Source organism: Acanthisitta chloris, unplaced genomic scaffold (assembly GCF_000695815.1).
Source record: "Acanthisitta chloris isolate BGI_N310 unplaced genomic scaffold, ASM69581v1 scaffold23126, whole genome shotgun sequence".
Taxonomy (NCBI): domain Eukaryota; kingdom Metazoa; phylum Chordata; class Aves; order Passeriformes; family Acanthisittidae; genus Acanthisitta; species Acanthisitta chloris.
The window spans coordinates 41,803-63,577 of NW_008676824.1; the positions used below are offsets into that span (position 1 = coordinate 41,803).

The 21,775-nt window shown below is 39.0% G+C and overlaps 1 protein-coding gene across 1 annotated transcript in view; it reads left to right on the forward strand.

Moving 5' to 3' along the window:
• Positions 1-21,488, forward strand: part of LOC103803714 — a gene marked incomplete at both ends in the record, with an annotated part of 58,449 nt that extends 36,961 nt beyond the window's left edge. The window contains 5 exons of the mRNA XM_009076287.1: positions 1,540-1,881; positions 7,294-7,914; positions 13,286-13,354; positions 16,617-16,700; positions 18,426-21,488. Of these exons, the coding sequence (XP_009074535.1) occupies positions 1,540-1,881; positions 7,294-7,914; positions 13,286-13,354; positions 16,617-16,700; positions 18,426-21,488 (4,179 nt within the window). The remainder of the gene's footprint in view (positions 1-1,539; positions 1,882-7,293; positions 7,915-13,285; positions 13,355-16,616; positions 16,701-18,425) is intronic.
• Between the last annotated feature and the right edge of the window lie 287 nt (positions 21,489-21,775).

Sequence of the window (21,775 nt, forward strand, 5' to 3'; positions counted from 1 at the left end):
AGGAATAGGATAAGAATTTCTTAAAGCCTGGCTGCCACAAATATGTCAATGGAGCTGAGTCAGCATGGGAAGAACACAGTAATGTGCTGTTGATTCAAAAGCCAGTAGCTCACTGCTGCCCATCTAGGTGATGTGGAATGCATTAGCTGGAAATGCAGATGACTAACCTTCAGGAACTGCTCCTTCTGTTGCTCTTCAGTCCATCTCTTGTGCTGCTCCTTTCCAGGGACACTTCTCTGGAAATAACCATAGCATAGAGCTGCTGGGATAGCCACCCGTCAGCATCAGACCAGCAGTCAAAAACTGTAAATGATACCAGTCATCATTTTAGAAGTTGCAGTTTAAGAATTTGCCTTTTGGAACTCAAAAGTGTTGCTTTTGTTTTGCCTTTGTCAGGCCAATATGCATGGTAAATATATATTGTGTGCAAAAATGAATATTTAGCAGTATAATTTATCATAGTGTTAGAATATGTTAAGGGGTTGAAACTGCCCTTAGAGATCATCTAGTCCCCACTCCCTCTGCCCTGGGCAGGGAAACCTCCCACTAGACCAGGTTGCTCAAGGCCAACCTGGCCTTGAATACTGCCATGCTTCGGGCATCCACAATCTCCCCGGGCAGCCTGTGCCAGTGTCTCACCAACCTCACATTAAAAATCTTCTTCCTAATATCTAATCTAAGTTTCCCCTCTTTCAATTTATACCCACTACTCCTTGTTCTATCACTACAGTTCCTAACAGGGTCCCTCTCTGGCTTCCTTGTAGACCCCCCTCAGATACTGAAATGTTGCCATGGGGTCCCCATACAACCTCCTCCTCTCCAGGCTGAACAGCCTCAACTTTCTCAGCCTGTCTTTATAGAGAAGGTGCTCCAGTCCTCTTACCAGCTTTGTGTAGCTCCTCTGGCCTTGCTCCAACAGTTCCATGTCCTTGCATTGAGGACACTAGAACTGTACACGGTACTGCAGATGGGGTCTCACAAGAACAGTGTAGAGGGGGAGAATCCCCAACCTTGACCTGCTGGCCACACTCCTTTTGATACACCCCGGAATTCAGTTGGCTTTCTGGGCTGCAAGTGCACACTGCCAGCTCATGTTGAGTTTTTCATCAACTGCCACCCCGAAGTCCTTCTCCATAGGGCTGCTCTCAATGACTTCACCCAGCCTACAGTTGTGTCTGGGATTGCCATTGCCCAGGTGTAGGACCTTGCACTTTGCTTCATTGAACTTTGTGTGTTAGCATCAACCCACATCTCCAGCCTGTCTAGGTTCCTGTGGTTGACATCCCTTCCCTCCAGTGTGTCATCTGCCCCACACAGCAAACATCCTTTGCTGTAGGATTTCTTATATAAAATATTATTTGGATGCACTATTCCTCCAGCATTTTGCCCACTAGAAATCAGGCCTTTTTCTGACATTTTTCCTCCCATCTCTGTTTATGTTTTTCGTATGGAAATACATTTCGTTATGTATTGATGATTACTTTCCTCTTAAGTTACCTCTCTGCCTGACCTCCAGCCTTTCTCTGTTTTTATTGTCAGTTCATGGATGCTACGACTGTAGGATCGTGCTAACTGACCCCTCTGGAGTTTTCACTTCTCCGTGCTTCCCCAGTGATTATCCAAACAGCCAAGCGTGCAAGTGGATCATCCGAGCACCTCATGGATTTATCATACAGCTAACATTTATCGATTTTGATATTGAAGAAGCTCCAGGCTGCATTTATGATTCACTGACATTAGACAATGGAGAAAGCCCAATGAACCTTTGTGGCATCACTGCCAAAGGATTATCCTATAACTCTACTGGAAATGAAATGATTGTGTCATTTAAGAGTGACTTCAGTATCCAAAAGAAAGGTTTTAATGCCAGCTATGTACGAAGTAAGTAAATCCAAAGCATTTCATGCCTTTATAGATGTTAGAAGGAAATATCCTATAAGGATTAGAATGATACTTCTCAAAAGAATGAAGTCCTCTGTGAGAAGGGAAAAAGAAGAGAGGGGCTGCAGGATACAGGCAACAAGGTTCTCTTGTATGTTTTTATAACTTTTTATATTTCTTCTAATTAAAATTATTGTATTCTGGGACATGAATTGAAGTGTGTTAGAAAAACTTTTCACATGCAAAGATTTTAGGCCTAAAGGATTTGGAATCAGGACATCTGTCCTGCAGGTCAGCATACCTGCAGAGAGAGACATAGAAACCTAAAAGGGAATATGAGAAGGAACTTCGTTGAGCCAGACCTCTGGCCCAGTGAAACACCCAGTGGTGGGGAGAAGTTTGTGCAGAAAGCAGAACTTCTCAGAGTTCATCCAGCCTGTGCAGCAAACTCCCAGGGATAAACTGACATTGCTAAATGACTTCCTTTCATTCCAGTTCGTTGACCCTTTCCCTGCCTTAAACACATAGTAATTCTTAGGTTTTAAAAAGCCTAAAACTGCAAAAAAAATAAAAGGACACTCATGCTTTTTCTCCTAGAAGATAAGGGTACAAATAACTTCTGATTAGTGTTTGGTTTTTGTTTTAAAGCATTAATTAGGTGTTTCTCTTACAACTTGCCCAGTGAAGGGCAGCGAGGTAACAGAGGGCATTAGGACAGTCAGTGACAGGCCACATATGCGCCTCACTGTTCATTTCACTGCAGGGTTAGAGTTTCCAGTTACATGCTCTCAGTAGACTTCGTTGAAGTTGTACATCTTAAACTAAGCACTAATATTGCATTGAGCATTTATATGTCCTGCTGGTTGGCTGCTGTGAAAACACAGGGCAGGGAGGTTTGGTAATATTCTCTTGAGTCACAAGCACATCTTCTTCATGAGTATTTTAAAAGTACTTATTACATATATTGTATATTTGAAAATAGTTAAGATAGTAACCACCAGGAATCATAAAAGTAGGCATGATTTTGACAGCAAAAGTTATGTGCAGTTATGAAAAGAAAAAGTTAACATCACAAAGGAGCTAAAAATACTTCTTTCTGCTGAGGTCCTTTCATGCTGACAAAATGAATGTAGTAATAATTCTAGGAGCACCTGTTTTCTTCTGAAAGTGGAGGCAAATTTTCAGAAAATATTTGAAATATTTCTATTTGAAAATAGCAGCTCTTGCTCTATAGTAAGAAGTTGTAAAATCAAGTGGATCATAAAAAATTATATGCAGCCAGATGATGTAAAATGATTTATTTATTACTCAAGAATATTTAAATGTTTAAGTGTCATTATAAGGCAACTTAGAAGTGGAATTAAAAGATGCAATGTTGCCCTCAGCTGTGTTGAGTGAGGGGGAGAGGAAAGATCCACAGACAGTCAGAGAACCCTTTGTGTATGTATACCTACAGGTAATGTATTTTTATAAAAGCAAAAATATTACTTGCATGCCAGATTGAATAGTACCTTATGTTCATGGATAGCACTATTAAAGTTAAATAGTCTTGGAGGTATCCTTATATTTTGAAAAAGAATACTCTTCTGCAGTGTGAGTAAAAGTATCAGAGACCTTCACCAGTGACTTATATTTTAATGTTTCAGATATATATTAGTTCAGAAGCTCTATGTTAAGTTTTGCTGTTAAACATCGAGACTGAGGCCAATGAATTTGGTTTCATTACTCCAAATGTGTAACTTTAACCTGGCATCTTGATGTTGACCATGGGTGCCAGGAGAGCTGGCTGCATGCTTCTAGGGCAAATTATAACTATATTCTGCTTATTGCCCACAGTTGTGCAATTACTTTAGTTTCAGAAGATACTTACAGACAAAGATCATAGTAACCTAGACATGGATACAGAAAAGGGGCTTGGAAAAGAGATGTTAATATGCTGCTTTCCTTTCAAGTTATATAAGCACATGGACAATAGGACATCCAATGCACACAGACACTGAAATTACAACACATACACATGGCTGATGTCTGTGCAATGTTCTCCTGTCCTTGCAAAGAGTTCCCAAAGCCATCAGAAAGATTGCACACCCCCTCACTTCAGGGCCCCAGTCAAGTTTCAAAGCTCCTTTGTCAAGCTGACACCATTGTTAACCCTTACATTCTCCCAGAATGAGGGGAATAGTGTTATATTTTCTTCCATTTCTCAGAAATTACCATATGTAAATAGTAACATTAAGTAGTTTGTTCAATTTTGAGTTTCACTAAGTAACACAAAGTTGAAAAGTAAAGGGCCGTTCAAAAATACACTGCAGTTTGCTGTATAAAAATGTCATTTTACAAGGCATTAATGGTACATCCTAATATGCAATATATACACAAGACAAAATACGTGTTGGGAAAGACAGATATAACAGAGTAAGTGAGTTTTGGGAAGGAATTAGCTTGGGAATTGAACAGCTTTTGTTTGACTACTAGTTTTATGTAAGAACAGTTTCAAACTGAGTTTTACAGAGTGCATCCTATTATCCATGACAAGTTGGCTGCCCACACAAATGTTGACTTTCCTTGTTGTCACCTCCTGCAACACACTAACAGCAGATGGATGGACCACATCCTCAGCTGCACTAAATGCATGCAGCTTTGCCAGTTTTAGAGGAATTGTGCAAATTTACCCCAGCTGAAGAGCTGGCATGGTAAATAATTTTCTGGTAACAGTTAACTGCTTAAATAATAGCTCCACTAGTCACTAGAAGTCACTCAGTCACCAAAAGAGGTGGAAGGAGAGCCAACAGACCTCTGTTAAGACAGAAATGCTTGAGACAATGTCATGTAGAATTAGCACAAAGTTGAGTAGTATTGCAGTAGCCCAGATCAAAAGCATAGTTCACTGAGGTAGTAGCAAAACACTCTAAAACAGGTACTTGGTATGTAGACACTTGCAGACCTCATTAAAATTGACACATTTCTTCCAGCCTCTGGGAAGGGACAGATGAAGGCAGGGAAGCTAGGAACCGCAGAAGCCACTACTTGAGTACTGAACCATGCTGAAAAGCCCATCAGCTGGCAGAAAAGCAGTTTTCCCTGTAAGGGATTTTAAAATACAGTCTAGGGACCACTGGCTTGCTCATGCATAAAGGGGTGTATGAGATGTGAGAATGAGGTGCAAGCAAGCTAGACTATTGTGTGTTCTTCATGAGAAAATGGCAATGTGTCAAAAAACACCTGTTCCCACTGTAATCCAGTTATCTTCCTAAGAGAAAGAATTAACATCATTCTGAAAGTAGTCTAAAGATTAATATTTAAAGCATATATATATATGTATGTATATATTCTTCCTCAGAGAATAGCCAGTTTCTCCAATACTAGCATCTGATATTCATCATTGTGGTGACTGACTGCAACAGCAGTCAGGAAAGACGTCTGTGCTTAATGTTGTTGGAAGGATTCTGTTTTCTCCACGTGGACAAAATACATGTCAGTTTTGTCCCTTCAGTGCGTAGGGAAGTGCCAGTGGCTAAATCTGTCAGATGAATACAGCAAAGTTGAGTAGACTTCTTCAGTACGAGAGTAACGTCCTCGCTGTTTATTTGTCTTTCTATACTGTTTATATGTGACCAGGTGGTTCATAACTTTCCTGACCACACTAACACAGGCTAGATAGTGCTCATATGAGTAAGATTTCTTCTTCTTCATGTCTTGGATCCTTATACTTCTTCTGGAACACTTTCCGTGTTACGCAAAGGAGCTTACAGTATAATTAACCCACTAAAATAATGGCCCTGTTTTCAATGGAGAGTTGAACACATTTTCTATCTATAAAATTGTTACAACATAGTTTTTCCCTTGGGAAGAAAAATAAATGTATGAAGTAAATCCAGTAGCTATAAAAGCCCAGTATTTTTCTCTCTTCCCTCCCATTCTGCAGTTGCTGGGTTGGCGGATAACATGCAATGCTTTATGTTTTTTACTATATAATATATTGGTCAAATTATGTCCTCTTGTATAACCAAATATGGTAGTTTAGAGCTCAGAGTCTTTGCAAGCAGCTGGCAAAGGGAATTTGCTGTACCACAGACAACGCAGAATCCTTATACTCCATATATCTGTGTCTTTTCCTGAGTATGGTGTGACAGTCACCTTTCCCTCGTGTCTTACCCTCTCATATTGAAAGATTTTTATTTCATTCTGAAAACAGGTGTAGTAATTAGTGTAAGTGTTGTGACATCACTGAAAAATCCCAGAGACTAGGAGTTAACTACTATGGCAGTTATTCTTCCAGTGTAGCCAGAAACAGTTTCATTTCTAGTATGTACTCTGAAAATGTGTAAGAGGTAGCAGATATTTGCTGGAGATGTGGCCTGGCACAGAGCTGCAGAGCTGAGGGCTTCTACAGTCTGGTCTTGTTGACCACCTTTGCATGTGTGATAGCATGAAACTTCTTTCTGTGGAGAAATTTGCTGGAAGAATTTTGCTGCCATAAATGTGCCAGTAAAACTGAGCATATTGACATTTTATGTTGAACAATAATGTTCTCCAAAATAGAGTGAACAGAGTTGTCATTAATGTACCCATGGAGAAAAAGCATATATTGTGTGATACCTTTTTTCACATTTGGTGACTGCCATTTTGTTCATGCAAGTGAAAATACTTAATAGCCGTTAGAGACAGAGCAATTCTGCCTGTGCCTAAAAACCCTTACAAAAGTACATGTTTGCAGAAGAGCTAGCCATTTCTAGATACTTGTGCAAAATACAAACTGCTGGCCTGTTAGCAAATAGTGAACAGCTTAGATATGAATATTCATGAACATCCAATTGTAGTATTCAACCAGAAAGCTGCTGGGGACAAAATGAGAAGATGCCTAACGCTTTGCAGAAACCCATTAGCTGAATTCAGGAACAAAAGGCTTCAGTTTGCCAAGGAATGTAATGGGAGCTTTCTTCTATTGTGATATTTAAAAGAAGCAAGGCCTGAACTGGTATAATGGAGTCACGCAGAGAAGTAATTAATACATCTTAAAAGCACATCATACCGTGATACTGTGTTTTTCAAATAACTGGTTTATTCCATGACCTAATGCATCCTTACTAGATGAATGAGTAGTAATTTTTCTTAAGTGAGCTGAAGCAGAGTTGGAAGTTAGTAGGTAATATGTCCTAATATTGCTCTTGATCCACCTTGGGGGGGTGTTAACTATGTGTCACGCAGCATTCTCTGTGCCATTGAAAGGATATCTAAATATTTTCAGCTGAATGCACTGCCAAGTCAATTTCCCCTTAGTGTGTTCTATTGGTATATTACAGTGATAAAAACCACCTGATGAATGTTGCCTTAACCCCTGCTGCCAGTCTGCCTTTATTTCTATATGATGATTTTTTTTTTCTTAATTTACTTATCTGCTTTTGGTTCTAGTTGCTGTGTCTCTGAGGAATCAGAAGGTGATCATTCCCCAGGTCCCTGACGTGGATACTGTGTCTGTGGCAGGGACAGTCTCAGTGCCAGATCTTAGCCAGTTTACACTGTGCTTTGAAGCAACCAAGGACAGCAGCGATGACAGTGACGACTGGAAGGTTTTCTCCTACACTGATGCAGAGTCAATAGAATTCTTCAGCTTTGGGAAGACCACAAAAGGCCATTTTCTGTTCATCTCAGGCACACAGTGCATCCTTGAGAATGCATTGCCCCGAAATGCAGAGTTTTTCACAGGAACCTTTCAACAGCTCTGTGTTGTATGGAATAGCTTCTCGAGCACTATAGGTATATATGCCAAAAGCACCTATCGTACAGTGTACTGTCCGGGCGTCTTTGACAAAGTAATCCCTGGAAACGGGAGGCTGCTGCTGGGCTCTAACAGCAATGAAGTGAGCTCTCTAAATGGGGACATTTACAACTTCCGCCTCTGGAATTTCACCATGAATGCGCAAACACTGGCCAACCTTAGCTGCGATGTGAAAGGAAACATTGTAGACTGGGAAAATGAATTCTGGAGTATTCCAACTTCAGCACTGAAAGCAGAAAACAATTTGAGTTGTGGTGAGTACGCCTTGCCAAAACTTTTTTGCATATTTTCCCCCTACACTTCTGCATTGTGCTGAACATAATATATATCAGGATAAAAAAAAAAAGAGAGCATTCCTGTGAAAGAAAAATAGCTAGGACTTAACTTTCTTAGACTTAGACTTTCAACAGTGGCTTTGAAAGGGTCTAGAGTTGGTTCTCTGAAGGAAAAAAAATTTTCTCTGAGTATATTGAATTTGTTCCTGAGATGATCTGCAGATCAAAGTTTTTCCTCAACACTCCTTATTGGTTCATATGGAAGGGGGATAATGGAAGTACCTGTAGCCTCTAGCAAGATTACAGTGGTCTCTACATTAAAAAAAAGTATGTTAACTATCCAACTTCTAAATATTTTTGTACCTGCGCTTTGCTTAGCCAGAGAAGCACTCTGCAGTCTTTTACTGTGTGTGCAGAGCCAGCAAAAGCAGTGACAAAACGACAATGCATATGAGACAGGAAAGCAGGAGAAAATATTAAATTAGAGGAGACAGACAGGAAGGAAGTTTTAGATCAAAATCATCAGATTTTATCTTTCTGACAACATATGGTCAGTCCTTCTTTTCATTGGTAATTACTGAAGGTTGTTTTTCCTGTAGATTACTCCAGAAGATAAATTTCAATACATTGTCCAGCCTATTCTCATTTCATGGCTCAGACACTTGATTCTCATAAGTGTCCATGTGTATTTTTTGTCTATGTATGTTATTGCAGCTGGTTTTCAATTTTCTGCTGGAATACCTTTTCTCAGAAAAAAAAATTAAAGCTGAAAACGCTTTGTCATTTGGAATAATAATAATAATGGCAGCAATTTTAAAAGAATGTTTTGCATAATAACTTTAGAGATATTTGTATAATTATAAAATCATAGTGGAAAATTGGAACCATGTCCAGCAGCAGCCTATACACATATGTATGATGCCTGTAAAAATCAACTGCTATCAAGCTCCATGTCCACAGAGTTTGAGCCCTCCTACAGTAACAAATACACATTTGTTGACAAAAACAAAAGCCAAAAAGTCAAAGTAGACAGTTACAGATACTGCTTTTTTCTGTACTCCATGGGGTCGCTTCATATCTAATATTGTCCTTTCCAATTTTGCCACCTTGCTCCTCTGACACCTTACTACTTACTAATTTAAACTTAGTTTAAATAACGTCAATACAAGCTTCTCCTGACAGAGCATCTGTCAGCACTCTAAGAGTCTTTAGTTACAGCAGAAGCTGGCACCGTTAAGGCATGCTAGTTTCTGTATCTAATAGCTCATGAGGGATTAAGGTGGATAAAAAAGCTATCTTGCTTGCTTAAGTTTACTCAAACCAAAGAGTGAGATACTCATTCACAGCTAGACTCACTGAGATAGCTCTCAGCATGCCTCTGCTAAAAAAAAAGTAAGCTATAAAACCACAAGCAGCCTGGTGCCTTCACCCTTCTGCCAGACCAAAGAAAAGGCTGATCGGACCACGATAGATGAAGACGTTCTGGACAAAAATGTTGTTTCTATGTCATCAGTACAAACTGATCTGATAGAGAATAACTTTCCAGAAAATCTTACTCTTCTTATACTGGTATAATGTGAAGACTGCTGTAACACTTTAACTGAATAACCTACCAAGACCTCTATAAAAGCTGCAGTCTCATTTAATTTTGACTGGTGTAAGGGTCTTGTTCATCTTTCTATTACAGACTGTACAGCTCTGTGACACAAATGTAATATCATAGCTGTGGTCATAGAAACAGTAGACTTATTTTCATTCCACAGCTTTATTCCTTGGGATGTCAGTGTTCAGCAGTTTTCTTACAGCAGAACATTGTTTTAGAAAAAGTGTATTAGTGTTCATATGTTACTCAGTCTTTTTATTTCTTAGATGTTAAATCACCCTTTGTGATAAAGGCTTTCCTGAACCAGAGTATTTCCTAAAAGAAAATACTGGGTGCAGTGCCATTTCAAAGATGGTTACTAATCCCAGCGATGAAATTGTTAGCATTTTCTTCCCTTCCTCTTCTCAAGTAAAAGCCTTCTTTGTAAAACCAGCCTTCAACAGGAGAGTTGATGAGTCAGGCTATCAACCATGAATAAACCACTGACATTGGGGAGCTGACTCTTAACTGATTAGGCTTCATTTCACAGCAGTGGAAGGATTTATGCAGAAAAGAGGTTTTCACACAGCTCCAATAATGCTTCACCAGGCAGTGGCACGTAGCTAAAAAAAACCCAACAAACCAAGCATTTAGCAGTGATCTCAGCATATCTGTGACTGAACAGTGCTTACATTTTTCAAGGGGTATTATTTTCATGGTTTTTCAGACAAAGCTTTTCCAATTGGATTTATGGAGCATAAAAACACTGGCAAATTGTTTCAGATAATTTTTTCAAAGTTTTACCTTTTACTAGCTTCTTCCTTACACTAATGTTTTCACAGCTGTGCAGTCAAGATGGGGTGTTTGTGTAAGACTTGATAGAATTCTGTTTTTATTGCCATACCTTGGCTTGGATTGCATTTAAAAGGTGGGGTGTTTGTGTAAGACTTGACAGAATTCTGGTTTTATTGCCATACCTTGGCTTGGATTGCATTTAAAAGTATATATACACACCCTGAGTATCCAGACTAATTTTAAAACAAGTCGCCTGGGTAATGATAGCACTGCTTGTATCATTCTTGAACATCAGTTCAGGGTTCAGTGCAGGCAAACTGAAGAGTTTGAAAGAGAAAGAGATACTTTAATTAACTTCTGTTTCTGATTTTGAAGCCTGCACTGGTTACACCTACAGCAGGTTATGATCTACTCAGTTTAAGGGTAATGTGGCCACGTCTGTCTTGCCTCAATTACGTTTGTTTTATGTGCATTTCATATAAGTCCTCCAAAGGCCAAAGGAATTTCTAATTTCACTGTCAGATTTAACTCAGCATGGGATCTATCTGCCTTAGGCATCTGAACAATGTTTCAGGCTGAGGTAATTGCCCCCCAGTGCTGTTTATGAATAGTGAAATCAAAAAAGGGTATTCCACAGGTCAGTGCGTCTCATATTGGAGAAGATGTTTTAGTGAAGTCAGAAGTTTTTTGCTGTAGGAATGACTGTTCCTCTCCACTGACTATGAAGAAAATCAAGCATGACAAGCAGATCTGGATGTCTAAGTTTTAGATATTTGGAGTGAGATATATCAAACAAAGTGTCCATCATATAGATCCATGAGGTCACAAGTCCTGTCAGCAAACCTGCTCCAGACTAGGCTTGTCCTGCCAGGAGACTGCTCCAGTGTGTGCTTCCCATGAGGTCACAGGTTCCTTCAGGCATCCACCTGCTCCAACATGGACAAGCAGATCTGGATGTCTAAGTTTTAGATATTTGGAGTGAGATATATCAAACAAAGTGTCCATCATATAGATCCATGAGGTCACAAGTCCTGTCAGCAAACCTGCTCCAGACTAGGCTTGTCCTGCCAGGAGACTGCTCCAGTGTGTGCTTCCCATGAGGTCACAGGTTCCTTCAGGCATCCACCTGCTCCAACATGGGCTTCTCTTCTCGCTTTAGGTGGATATCTGCTCCACCATGGACCTCCAAGGACCTCCATGAGACAGCCTGCCTTACCATGGTTTTCACCACAGGCTGCAGGGAATCTCTGCTCCGATGCCTGGAGTACCTCCTCCAACTCCTTCTTCATTCATCCTGGTGTCTACAGGGCTGTAGCTCTCACACATTCTCACTCCTCTCTTGGCTGCAATTGCTGCTGTGCACTAACTTTTCCCCCTTCTTAAATCTGTTATCCTTGAGGCACTGCCACTGTTGCTGATGGGCTTGGCCTTGTCCAGTGGCAGGTCCATCTTGGAGCTATCTGGCTTTGACTCCATCGGACATAGGGGAAGCTTCTAGCAGCTTCTCAGAGAACCACTCCTGTAAGCCCCTTGCTCCCAAACCCTTGTCATGCAAAGTCAATAGAACAGTCTTCTGACTTAAATGTTTTCTAAAGTTGGATTGAATTTTTTTATTTTCACCAAATAAAATCACAGTCTTTTTAAAAAATACATTAAATACATATATTTTTAAAATTAAATATAAATGCCCACAGAATTTCCAACCAACTCTCAGGTTCTTTCAGTGATACAAAGCAGAGATTAGACTTAAGGTAGATTTTGATATTTACTGTTTAATATTATCAAATTTATTTTGGGGAAAAAAACAAACCCTCATGTAACAGGTTGTACATTCACTTAGATCATGCTTCCTGGACTTCATAGGAAGTGTACCAAGGAATTGCATTTGCCTCTATCTCTTAATCCATTAAAAAAATAATTGCTGAGCTTTAATATTTGAGGGTATTTTTAATTCTGCCTTATATTTGTAGGCCATACATACAGTGGTATCTGTGGCATGATATGATTTCTGTGTCAAGGTTCCATGCTTCATTTGTTCTTGCATCACAGGAAGTATTTTCCTAGCTATTTTTACAAGTTGATGGATGTTGGCTATTTAATTTTGTGGAAGGATAGTGTTTCTTGAGAGAACCTCATTGAGTCAATATGATTCTATGATTCAACCTCATCGAGTCAATATGATTCTAGTGGTAAAGCAAAACCCAAAAGAGCAGCACTCCCAGTAGGTTCACATTTTGCCAGTGCTCTATAGTCCTATTAATTTCAACACAGTGTGCAAAGGCAGCTGTATCTGCAGCTGAACCTCTGGGATGCACAAAGTGTAATTAATGCAGTTACACCAGTTTTCTGTAGCCATTCTTAGGTGCCTTGTTTTTGCCTCCAGATGATCAAAGTGTGTGCTTGTTATGAATAATTCTGTAGAGATACAGAGTTATAACATTATCTGTTTATAAATCATGCATACCAGAATATTAATCACACCCACACCCTGGGCAGAGGACAAGTTTAATCACCTTTTCTGGCTGGTGTCTGTCACAGGCAGATTACTCAGAAGTGTGTGGTTGGTAACCTGTGCTACAGCACCAGCGCATGGTTGCTCCTCCAAGGCACGCACTACTTCTCACAAAGATTGCATAAATCTTGTGGCCCTAGTGACCCCTTTGCTTAAATCCATTTCACAGAGTACCTGCAAGCTGCATTCCTGTAATGCTATGTTGTTTAGTCACAGCTGAAAAGACCACGGAAGGATACATAAGTGACTGGAACTTGCAAGTACGGGAGTTTTCAAGGATCCCTCAGCTGCAACAGAAAATGAAAACACATAAGTCTTATAGGCAAATGGCAGTGTCAGTTTTGCCACTGAGAGAAATTAAGAAGAGGACTGTCACTGCACGATGTAGTGTATTTCCAAACATGATAGCTTTATGCCCAATAGCCAACCATTTCTAAATATTTTGCTTTCTTCTTTTAAAGGCTCATACCTAATTCCCTCTTCTTCAATTGAACCAACCAGTTGTGCAAACCTAGGAAGCCTTTGCCAAGGTAAGAAGCTGAGGTCCTTTTCACAGTTTTGTCTTTGGGAAATCTTTATTCTCCTGTTTTTTTTCAAATTCCATTTCTTTTTGATTACTCTTTCTAAAATGTTGAACAGCAGTAAAAAATAGCAAGGAAAGGAATTCTTTAGTCTCATCTAGTGTGTTGGTGTCCTGTACATAAAATTTGTGTAAAAAATGTGATAATTCCCTTGATAATACATTTTCCAAGTAGTCTCCATTTTATCAAAACTGAATGAATCAACAGCTTTCATTTCTTTCTCCACCTCTTTTCTTCCTGCACATTTTGACAGTAAAAAAATTAACCAGTATAAGAAGTGGCTATGTCTGTAAATAAAAAATGAGCATATGTAAATAAAGGAACTGGCTATTATTCAGGTTTTTTTTTCCAGTAAGCTGTTTTGAGGCTAGATACTTTGAGATTAGCACGTAAAAATTGACAGCAAACAGCAAAATCCAGCAGCTATTAGTTAATGAAACACATGCTGCAGCACTTAGTGATGGTTTAATAGTGTAAAAATCACTATGTATAGAAATTCATTAGGTGTCTAAAGATTGGTGCAGTTGAATGCAAGGAATGGTTGAACCCTAAAGATTTCCACGTCATGTGGATGTGCAAAGATGGTTAATTTGCTCTGTTCTGCTTAGATGCTGAAGTTCCATAAAAAAATGCTCAGCATGAGCAACATCAACCCATTTCCACAATCCCTTCATGAACACATATCTGGTAATGCATTGGCATGCTATGTTAAATTTTAATCACAACAGCGACTACACCAATAATGTCTAGCTCTGTAACCCTTTTCAAGCTGAATGGCGGAAAAAGGAGACAGGAGACAATAGAATATAAAAGGGTATGAGGAAGTCTCACAACTCTTTCAAAATGAGCATTTACAAGTAAATCAGATTTAGCTTAAAAAATAAAAGGGAAAATGCACTCTGCTTAGGAAGCCAGTAAGAGGTCTGTGTCAGTCTTCAGTGTACATTTCCCAGATTTTCCTGAGGTAAATTTGGTTCAGATTCTTGGAGCATATTGTACTGGTCTCCACAGAGAAAGTAAGATGTCATTAATGTCCATAACCAGATTTCAAACAGTAATTTTCAGGTGTCATATTCACAAAGCACAGTATGATCTAAATACTACCACTCAAATACCATGGGTAATTGAGGCATCCATAATTATTCAGTATTAGTCTTTTTTATATGTAAAGGGTAATACAGCCACCATACAAATAACTGTATATTCTCTGAGTGTTTTCCTTTATCAAAATGCCATAGTGTGAAAGGAGAGAGAATGTCTTTTATTATGTCAGCTAATATGGCTGCAGAAATGGACACACTTTCAGCAAAACAAGCCTGCTTTTCTGAAAGCCTCATCCTTTTTTCCAGCTTTATTAACTTGTCTAGTAGAAGATATTGCCCCTAATAAAAGATGCTGCTTTCAAACTTGCCTCTCTTAGCTTCTTAACCCATCACATCTTCACTAAAGGCTACAAGTATTTTCATGAAGGTAATAGTCTTTCCTTCTCTTAAAAGTGCTTGGTAAAGTGTCCCTTGTGTTCAGTTTGTCACTTTGGAATAAGATGCCACATGAGATTTACCCCATTCATCACCATCATCATATTGTCATAATAACAAAAATCATATAAAGATGTCTGTCTGTCTATTTCTGTGAACATCGCAGACTGACTGTAAGCTGAGAGGCCAGTTTGGATTCCACTTTTGTTTGCTTGTTGTGTGCTGTGCAATAACACTAGTAAAAAAGTTCGTGAATGACAGATTATGTCAGCTACAATCTGATGAAAGAGTTGTTTTATCCATTATGTTGAGTAAATATTTTGATTCATTAGAAGATGCCTCCTTTAACAGCATTGGCTGGAAGATACAATCCATAAGAAGCCTTACAACTTGTTTCTCAGACAATACAGCCCTGAAGTTTCATGGAAGAACAGCTGTTTTTGTATTATAGGGTGTCACTTTATATGCTCTCTTTCCCAGTTAGAACCAGTTTCCTGCAGTGTCTAACTTTTCCTTCTCTACTTTCCCTAATTTTCTTGCTAAAACCTGAGCATGAACCTGCTCCCTAGGCAGTGACTTGAATTTGTGACTTTTGAACTCAAAAGGTTAGGTAAATCAAGCTAACAAAAAATCAGGCTTAAGCTTTCCTGGTTGATTCTTGATCAAAATCTTCCAAAGCAATGTAACGCTGTGAGATTTTACTTCACCAACCTTCAGATTTTAAATAGGGTTTTCAGGAAAAAAACCTGAGCATGAACCTGCTCCCTAGGCAGTGACTTGAATTTGTGACTTTTGAACTCAAAAGGTTAGGTAAATCAAGCTAACAAAAAATCAGGCTTAAGCTTTCCTGGTTGATTCTTGATCAAAATCTTCCAAAGCAATGTAACGCTGTGAGATTTTACTTCACCAACCTTCAGATTTTAAATAGGGTTTTCAGGAAAAAAGAAGAAAACTGTCAGTGAGTGGATTTGCATTCCCTGGGAGTTACTAGACAAAATGAATTTATTTTCCAAACCATTATTAGAAAATTTAATGGTATGATCTTTGAAATCATCTAGCAGATATACCCTCCCTGGGTCCACTGGGGGGGAAATTTGCAGTTTTGGCTCCTCCCTCTGATTTTGAAAAGTGTTCAGCTGGATCTCCAGGATTGTGTGGGGTGACTCCTATTGGTGTCAGTGGGAACAGTACAGCCAAGCTCCTACATGAAGCTTTCAAAATATATATTCCACTTCACCTATTCCAAGTCTGATTTCAGTTCTCTTCACTGGAGTTCAGTGGAGTTAATTGGATCCTTACGTGGGTGTTTTTGTTTCACATTTGTCTGCCATATTCAGTCCTTGAATAGGGACAGTGATTCTTTTCACAAGCAATATTCTAAGGGCATGCATCTTAGAACTTAAAAGATCCATTTTCTGTTCTTTGCACAGCTGTTTGGATCTGAAGCTCTCAAAAGAGAATTTTGAGTTTATGAAAGCAGTACAGGATTGATCTTGCAAACTTGACACTGGCAAAACTTCCGCTGAAGTCAGTGAAAGTGAAGATTGCAGGATTAGACCCTCAGTTCATATCCATTCATCACTTTGTGCAGAAACAATAGTGTTTATTGAGCATATATGGTGTTGTGTATAGATGGTTTCATTTTACATTGTCATGTATTGTTCCCATTTTGTCTTACCTTATTAACATTCATATTTCATTCAAGTTCACCTCTTTCTCATCTTTATTACCAGCTACTGTAAATGTTTCTACTACTACACCACCCACTGTCACCACTAACATGCCCGATACTAATAGAAACGATAAGCCAAACAATGGTAAGAAATCCTGTGTTACATTTTTCCTTTACTTGTCTAGAGCAAATTTATTGTATTTTAAGGTGTGTTTTTCGTGCTATCATAATGTCAGGGGTCATGTCTCAGTTCTGATCTCATTTACACAGAAATAAATCAGAACTGTCTTCACTGGACCCACGTAAGAATGGTGCAAATGAGAACAGAACCAAACTCAGTGTTACTTGTATCATGTTTGGCTGGCTCTTGTCTGAAAGGGACTAACGCTGTGCCACCCCTTGTATTTACCCATGCAAAGAACAAGGGAAGGGAGAGTGATTTTTAAAAAGAACCATGCTATTGAAATGTTTCAAGGCTGCAGATTGTGAGGTATTGTGTAGGTCCTGCTTGTGCAGCCAGGGTGCTAGTATGCTGGGGTTGTCTGTTCTTTACTAGTCAGACACAGGAGCCAAGTGGAACGATTCCTGTGGAGCAAAGCCACTTCCACTGAGTCAACAGGAATCTTTCCACTGACTTCAAGAAGAGCTGGATCAGACTTTACTAGGGAAAATGTTGACAGTATCAGATAACGTTTACTTTTCATTTAGCAAGATTAAGGGGAAAAATAAGGTAGTAAATGAGCCTATTATTAGCACAGGAAAAAAGCCTGGATTTCTTTTGAGGTTTTCTCAAGTTCTATGATATCACTGTCTCCTAAAGACTGAGCATCATTGTGTGAGTCACTGCTAAAATATTTATTAGTTTGTTAAAGATGTTTATTAAACATTATTAACAACACAGAGATAGATTTCTGCAATTTTCGTCTGAGGTTTAAAATTATATTTTTTGAAAGATTTATTTTTTCAGTGCGTCCACAGAAATAAATTAGAATGTGAATGTTTTTTTGGTGGTATGTTTTGGGTTTTTTCCCCCAATGCATCAGCTGTAGGATTTAAAACTCTTGAAGTATTTTTTTTTCTTGGCAGATGATTTATTGTACATTGGCAATCAGGCAGTACAGTACACAGTGTGAAAGAATTTATCTGAATCCAAACAGTTTGGATATACTAGGATGTAGAAGTAAGGAGAAAATATTTTTGTGGAGCCACTCACCCTATATTCACCATGAGCATAGAAGCATCAAGCTTGGAAGAGATCTGTAAGATCATGGAGTCCAACAATTAGTCTGTCAGTCTGATGTAACTCTTAAACTCTAAACCATATACTCCAGTGCCAGATCCAGACACTTCTTAAACACTTCCAGGGATGGTAACTCCACCATCTTCCTGGGCAATCTGTTCCTGTGCCTGACCACCCTAACAGTGAACAAATTTTTCCTAACATCTAATCTGGATCTCCCCTGTCTCAGCTTATGGCCGTTCCCTCTATTCCTCTCATTGCAGGCATGGCAGAAGAGACCATCCTCCACTAGAGCAGTTAACTCTGATTTTTAGTCCCCCAATCAGAGCAGTTAACTTTGATTTTTTTTAATGATAGAAGGAACTGAATCTTATTATTGTTAGTTCAAATTAAAATTATACAATTAAGTCCTTTCTTTGGCTTTGAAACTCCCAAGAGACAGGAGAAAGACTAAGAAAATAAGCCAAATTCACTTACGGTAGAAGCAAGTTAAACTTTCATTCAGCTAACTGGCGTCATTTTCCACTCTTGGTAAGTCGACTTTTAAGCTGAGAGCAGACAGCCAAGAACAGACAGTTAAGTTGCATATATTTTCTTTAATCCATTAACTATGTGGCTTACTACACACAGACCTGCAGGAATTCAGACTTCCTGCTACGGTTATCTTCAGAATGAAGAGAAATTCACCTGAATCCTCCCATTCACGACCACAGTGGCAGCAAGAGTCTAAGATAGAAGGGGTCAAAAACATAGGAATTATCTCAACCCCAATTATTTGGCCAGTGAAACAAAGGCCTCTGCATTTCAGTAAAAACTCAGCAGATGAGAACCCAGAGAGAAAAAACACATACAGCTTGTTGCTTCCAACCATGTCCTCCTCATCTGCTTCTGAGGACACCAGCAATGAAACCTTGGCTGCTTTTACAGAAAACATCAACCTAAATAATACTATGATGGATCAGCTGCAAAATGAAAATATTTTTAATTATTCTGGAAGTTCATTTCATGGCACTTCTGATGCAGCAGATGCTGTTACAGAGCCTTCTGTGAATGCAGCAGTTCCTGTTCTTCACAGCAGAAGTCCTAAGGCAGATCTTGCATGGACTTTGGCAAATGGGCTAGGTCATTCTGGCTCTGAGCCAGCATGCCACTCTCCCGTTAGCAGCAGCAGCACTGCTTACGAACCCATCAAAGAAACTGTGTGGATTTCATCCTCCAACAGCGACACAACCAATTTCATGCATACAAACATCTTGGAGCCCGTGAACTGGTGGAATGAGACTGTATTTCATCATCATATTACCTCTGACCTTCCAGAAGATAGACATAATTCTCTTTCTACTTTATCTATGTCATTTACAGAGGAGAAATCACCATTACAAAAAAGTAGGCTAGATTTGCTAGACTTGGCACCTGAAAATTTTTACCTGGAAATGGTAGAAGGCAATGCTGATAGGCAAACTTCTTCTATGTTAGCAGCAGACAGTGAATTTCAGTTTAGAAAATCTACACACATTAAGGAACATCACTCAGGAGGCATAACAAATTTAACCTCTATGGAGACTCCATATGCAAACCCAACAAGTTTTTTTCAAAACATGAAAAAACCCTACACAAAATTTATGTCTGACATCCAACTGACAAATTCAGTACTAGGACACAGTAGAGAGCTACTAACATTTTCAGCATTTCTGCTAAGACCAGGTTGGACAAGCGCAGCATTTAAGCATATTGTAACAACCCTATCTATTTATCAACAAGCATTGACTGACACACCCTTGAAAAGTGACAGCATGTTTATATCTAATAGTAATTACTGGTCTCATTACTTACAACATTCGTTTTATATTCAAAAGCCAAGTGAGACCCTCAGAAATGGAGTACTGGATAAATACTTAGATTCATTTCATGATACTAATGAAAATGAAGAGATAGCCTTTTCCATATTAGAGCCAGAGAACATGAATACAATTGGCAACTCCTGGGACTCAGGTTACTTGGATTTTCCAACAAAATATGTAGATATCTCCCCCTCTGTAAGAGCAAGTTTCTGGACTGTTCCGCATCATTTGAAAGAAGCATCTCAAGTGTTTTCTGGGGAGCCATCAGAAAATTGGTGGTTCTCATTTAATAAACTGATTTCTTCCCCAACAGACAGACTGCTGTCCGTTAGTTCATATGCTAAGTCTGACAGTATCTCTGAAAAACCATCTACCATTAGATTATTAGGTCACAGAGCTGAAGAAATGAATTTATCTAGTCCTGTATCAGCTTTGAAAACACAAATCTTTAGTTCATTTATTCCAGACATTTCAGAGAGAATTTCAGAAAGTAATGGCAGGACAATATCACAATTGCAGTCAACAATTAACTTTGCAAACCTAACTGTGACTTCAAACAGTGAACCTTATTTTGACTTTCCTTTCCCTTCCTTCGAAGCACCTTTCAGTCAATCCTCTGTGTGGGTACAGGTAAGTCCTTTTGATCAGGTACTTCAAAACTCCACAGAAAAATTAATATTTGATAGTTTGCACATGCAAATTCAAACTGACATAGTAAGTGACCAAACCAACATGAGCTTCCTAAACAGTAATCATCAGCTTGTTTCTGCCCTGCCAACACATTCAGGAGCTCAGCCTTCTTGTTCAAGGAATAGCAAAGCTGCTTTCTTGATCAGTACACCAGTTAAGAGTTTGGTAAGCAGTACAAGAACACATGGAACACCACAGTCTCAAAGTCTTTTGGAGAATGATGCTGTAACAAATACCATTTATAAAGCAAGAAGTAAAGTTCAAATAGATGCAGGCGTTTTTGTAAAAAGCATCAGTTCAGTGAGTTCTGACTTCCTTCCAATGACATTGCCTTTGGAATTAAGGCACCTTCTTCATTCAGACTCAAAATTCAGAGTTAGTGTACCTCCTAACAGCTATTCCACACCTCCACTCCCAGAAAGTTTTCAGAACCATCTTGATGCAACTTCTCCAAGCCTGATGCCTCAGTGGGATGTAGCAGAGTTAGGCTTGCCAACAACAGTAACATTGAGAAGTTATCTAACTGTTTTAGGACGAAACTCCATTGAAAATCAAGTTGACAGTCTAAGATCCTCTCCATGGGCAGTGGAACAAGAAATCATTGACAGTAATGAAGATGTAAGGAATTTTGCTGTTCTGACATCAACAACCATATTGAGGCTTTCCGAATGGGATTCAGAAGGGGAAGTGTATGGGTCCTTCAGCAAGCACAGAGAAGACATTCCTTCTCTGAATATTGCTAGTACTCATGCCTCGGATTTTGTAAATGCTGATTATGATGAACGTTTTGCAAATCTCTCGTCTTTTTTGGAGTCATCGAAAACTGCAATAATTAATGATGCCTTACCTTTGCCATCTTCATATAGCAGAGTTGTTATTCAACACAAAGACACCATCTTGTCAAACACTCTGACAACATCTGCAGCAGCCATCTATCACTCTGTCATGCAGTCCCAAACGCCATTTTCTTCTGTAACATACCATCAGTCATCATTTTCAGCACGTGTTCATTCCTTGGCCGATTTGCCATCTGGGACAAGCCAAAATACCACCACTTACTCGCCACTGAATCAACTTACTAGCTCTGCTGCAGTCCTTTTATCTTGTTTATGTGACTCCATCACTGAGCTGGACTGCTTGTGTCGACCTGAGGTCAACCACAGTATGTCAAGCCATTAAGTTAGATATAGAAAAAACCCAGATAGTCTTGTCGATTAGATACTCAGTTTGTAGACTGAAAATAGAAGTAGTTGTCTTTCATCCTTTAGATATAGGTCCATTTAGATATGTAGGTGTTTTGGAATAATAGTTTAATTACAGTAGAAGAGAATTTGTAGCATTTTAGTGACAGTAAATGTCATTAATGTGTGCTTTCTAATATTTGTGTACTTCTCTTAAGACAGCTCTCACGAGACTGTGAGGATATTATATTGGGTATTTTATATAATT